At 62.2% G+C, this 2,298-nt stretch overlaps 1 protein-coding gene across 1 annotated transcript; it reads left to right on the forward strand.

Moving 5' to 3' along the window:
* Window positions 1-676: 676 nt before the first annotated feature.
* On the forward strand, window positions 677-1,390 carry LOC122444783 (uncharacterized protein KIAA0754-like). Its single transcript, XM_043473402.1, has one exon. It carries the CDS (start codon window positions 677-679, stop codon window positions 1,388-1,390), a length of 714 nt encoding a protein of 237 aa, XP_043329337.1.
* Window positions 1,391-2,298: the final 908 nt, after the last annotated feature.

The following is a 2,298-nucleotide window of genomic DNA, read 5'->3' on the forward strand; positions in this document are numbered from 1 at the left end:
CAAGCATGTGAAATGGGCACAATTGTAGGCAAGTTTGAACAATGCCCGTTGGCATTTTCCTTCTTTTGTAGTAAGTATGAAAGTGACTCTGTCACTTTCTAGTGTGTAAATGCTACATTTCTCAAAATCAGAAAAATTGTTTCTATACTTTCACCTACATGACTAGCAGAAAATTCAGTCTCAATCATTCTTGGGGGATTCTCTCTTATCCTCTGGGGGTTCATTCAAGAATTTCCTGGTATCTAGGATGCCATAGCCTGTAGAGTCCTTATCAGCTGTGGCTCACCACTTTTCCAAAGCACTGGTCAGGCAGTATGCTCCAGGCACACCAGAGATGCCCCTCAGGGTGGTCTACTCCTCTCCCACACACAGGCCCACAGGGTCTCCTCTGAGCTTGGAGATAAGTGTTGAGCCTCCGAGGGACATCCTGAAATGATTTGTGATAGGCACTTACATGCAAGGGACCCCAAGTCCCAGGTCCTTCCAAAAACCTGCTTACTTCCTAGGCACATGTCCCCTCCCAGCCTGAGGGAAGCCTAACATTCCACCTCGATTAGGCAGTTTCTGTGGCTTTTACTGCAAAGCGCCAACTTCCACGTGCTCCTCTGGGGAATACATCCAGGGGAATTGCTGGATGGTGTGTCATGGGGAGGAAAAGGAACTGAAAATACTGGCTATGTCTTCCGTAACTCACCTTGCTACACTGGCCTTCAGAAGCAACAGAGGCTTTACCTCCCTCCTCCCATGGCCTGTCCCCACCCTGACTGTCCCCACCCTGACTGTCCCCACACTGCCAGCCCTGAGTGTCCCCACGCTGCCAGCCCTGACTGTCCCCACGCTGACTGTCCCCACCCTGCCAGCCCTGAGTGTCCCCACGCTGCCAGCCCTGACCGTCCCCATGCTGCCAGCCCTGACTGTCCCCACACGGCCAGCCCTGAGTGTCCCTACGCGGTCAGCCCTGAGTGTCCCCACGCTGCCAGCCCTGAGTGTCCCCACCCTGACTGTCCCCACGCGGCCAGCCCCGAGTGTCCCCACGCTGCCAGCCCTGAGTGTCCCCACCCTGACTGTCCCCACATGGCCAGCCCTGAGTGTCCCTACGCGGCCAGCCCTGAGTGTCCCCATGCTGCCAGCCTTGAGTGTCCCCACGCGGCCAGCCCTGAGTGTCCCTACGCAGCCAGCCCTGAGTGTCCCCACGCTGCCAGCCCTGAGTGTCCCCACGCTGCCAGCCCTGACTGTCCCCACGCTGCCAGCCCTGAGTGTCCCCACCCTGACTGTCCCCACATGGCCAGCCCTGAGTGTCCCTACGCGGCCAGCCCTGAGTGTCCCCACGCTGCCAGCCTTGAGTGTCCCCACGCGGCCAGCCTTGAGTGTCCCCACGTGCCAGCCCTGAGTGTCCCACGCTGCCAGCCCTGGAGTGTCCCCACCCTGACTTCCCCACAGCCAGCCTGAGTGTCCCTACCGCGGCCATCCCTGAGTGTCCCCATGCTGCCAGCCTTGAGTGTCCCCACGCTGCCAGCCCTGAGTGTCCCTACGCGGCCAGCCCTAACTGTCCCCACGCTGCCAGCCCTGACTGTCCCCACGCTGCCAGCCCTGAGTGTCCCCACCCTGACTGTCCCCACATGGCCAGCCCTGAGTGTCCCTACGCGGCCAGCCCTGAGTGTCCCCACGCTGCCAGCCTTGAGTGTCCCCACGCTGCCAGCCCTGAGTGTCCCCACCCTGACTGTCCCCACATGGCCAGCCCTGAGTGTCCCTACGCGGCCAGCCCTGAGTGTCCCCATGCTGCCAGCCTTGAGTGTCCCCACGCTGCCAGCCCTGAGTGTCCCTACGCGGCCAGCCCTAACTGTCCCCACGCTGCCAGCCCTGACTGTCCCCACCCTGACTGTCCCCACATGGCCAGCCCTGAGTGTCCCTACGCGGCCAGCCTTGAGTGTCCCCACACGGCCAGCCCTGAGTGTCCCCATGCTGCCAGCCGTGAGTGTCCCCACGCTGCCAGCCCTGGGTGTCCCCACCCTGCCAGCCCTGAGTGTCCCCACCTTGAGTGTCCCCACGCGGCCAGCCCTGACTGTCCCCACACGGCCAGCCCTGAATGTCCCCACGCTGCCAGCCCTGAGTGTCCCCACGCGGCCAGCCCTGAGTGTCCCCACGCGGCCAGCCCTGAGTGTCCCCACGCGACCAGCCCTGAGTGTCCCCACGCTGCCAGCCTTGAGTGTCCCCACGCTGCCAGCCTTGAGTGTCCCCACGCTGCCAGCCCTGACTGTCCCCACACGGCCAGCCCTGAGTGTCCCCACCCTGAGTGTC

The sequence above is a fragment of the Cervus canadensis genome, chromosome 7, assembly GCF_019320065.1.
Source record: "Cervus canadensis isolate Bull #8, Minnesota chromosome 7, ASM1932006v1, whole genome shotgun sequence".
In the NCBI taxonomy this organism is placed as follows: domain Eukaryota; kingdom Metazoa; phylum Chordata; class Mammalia; order Artiodactyla; family Cervidae; genus Cervus; species Cervus canadensis.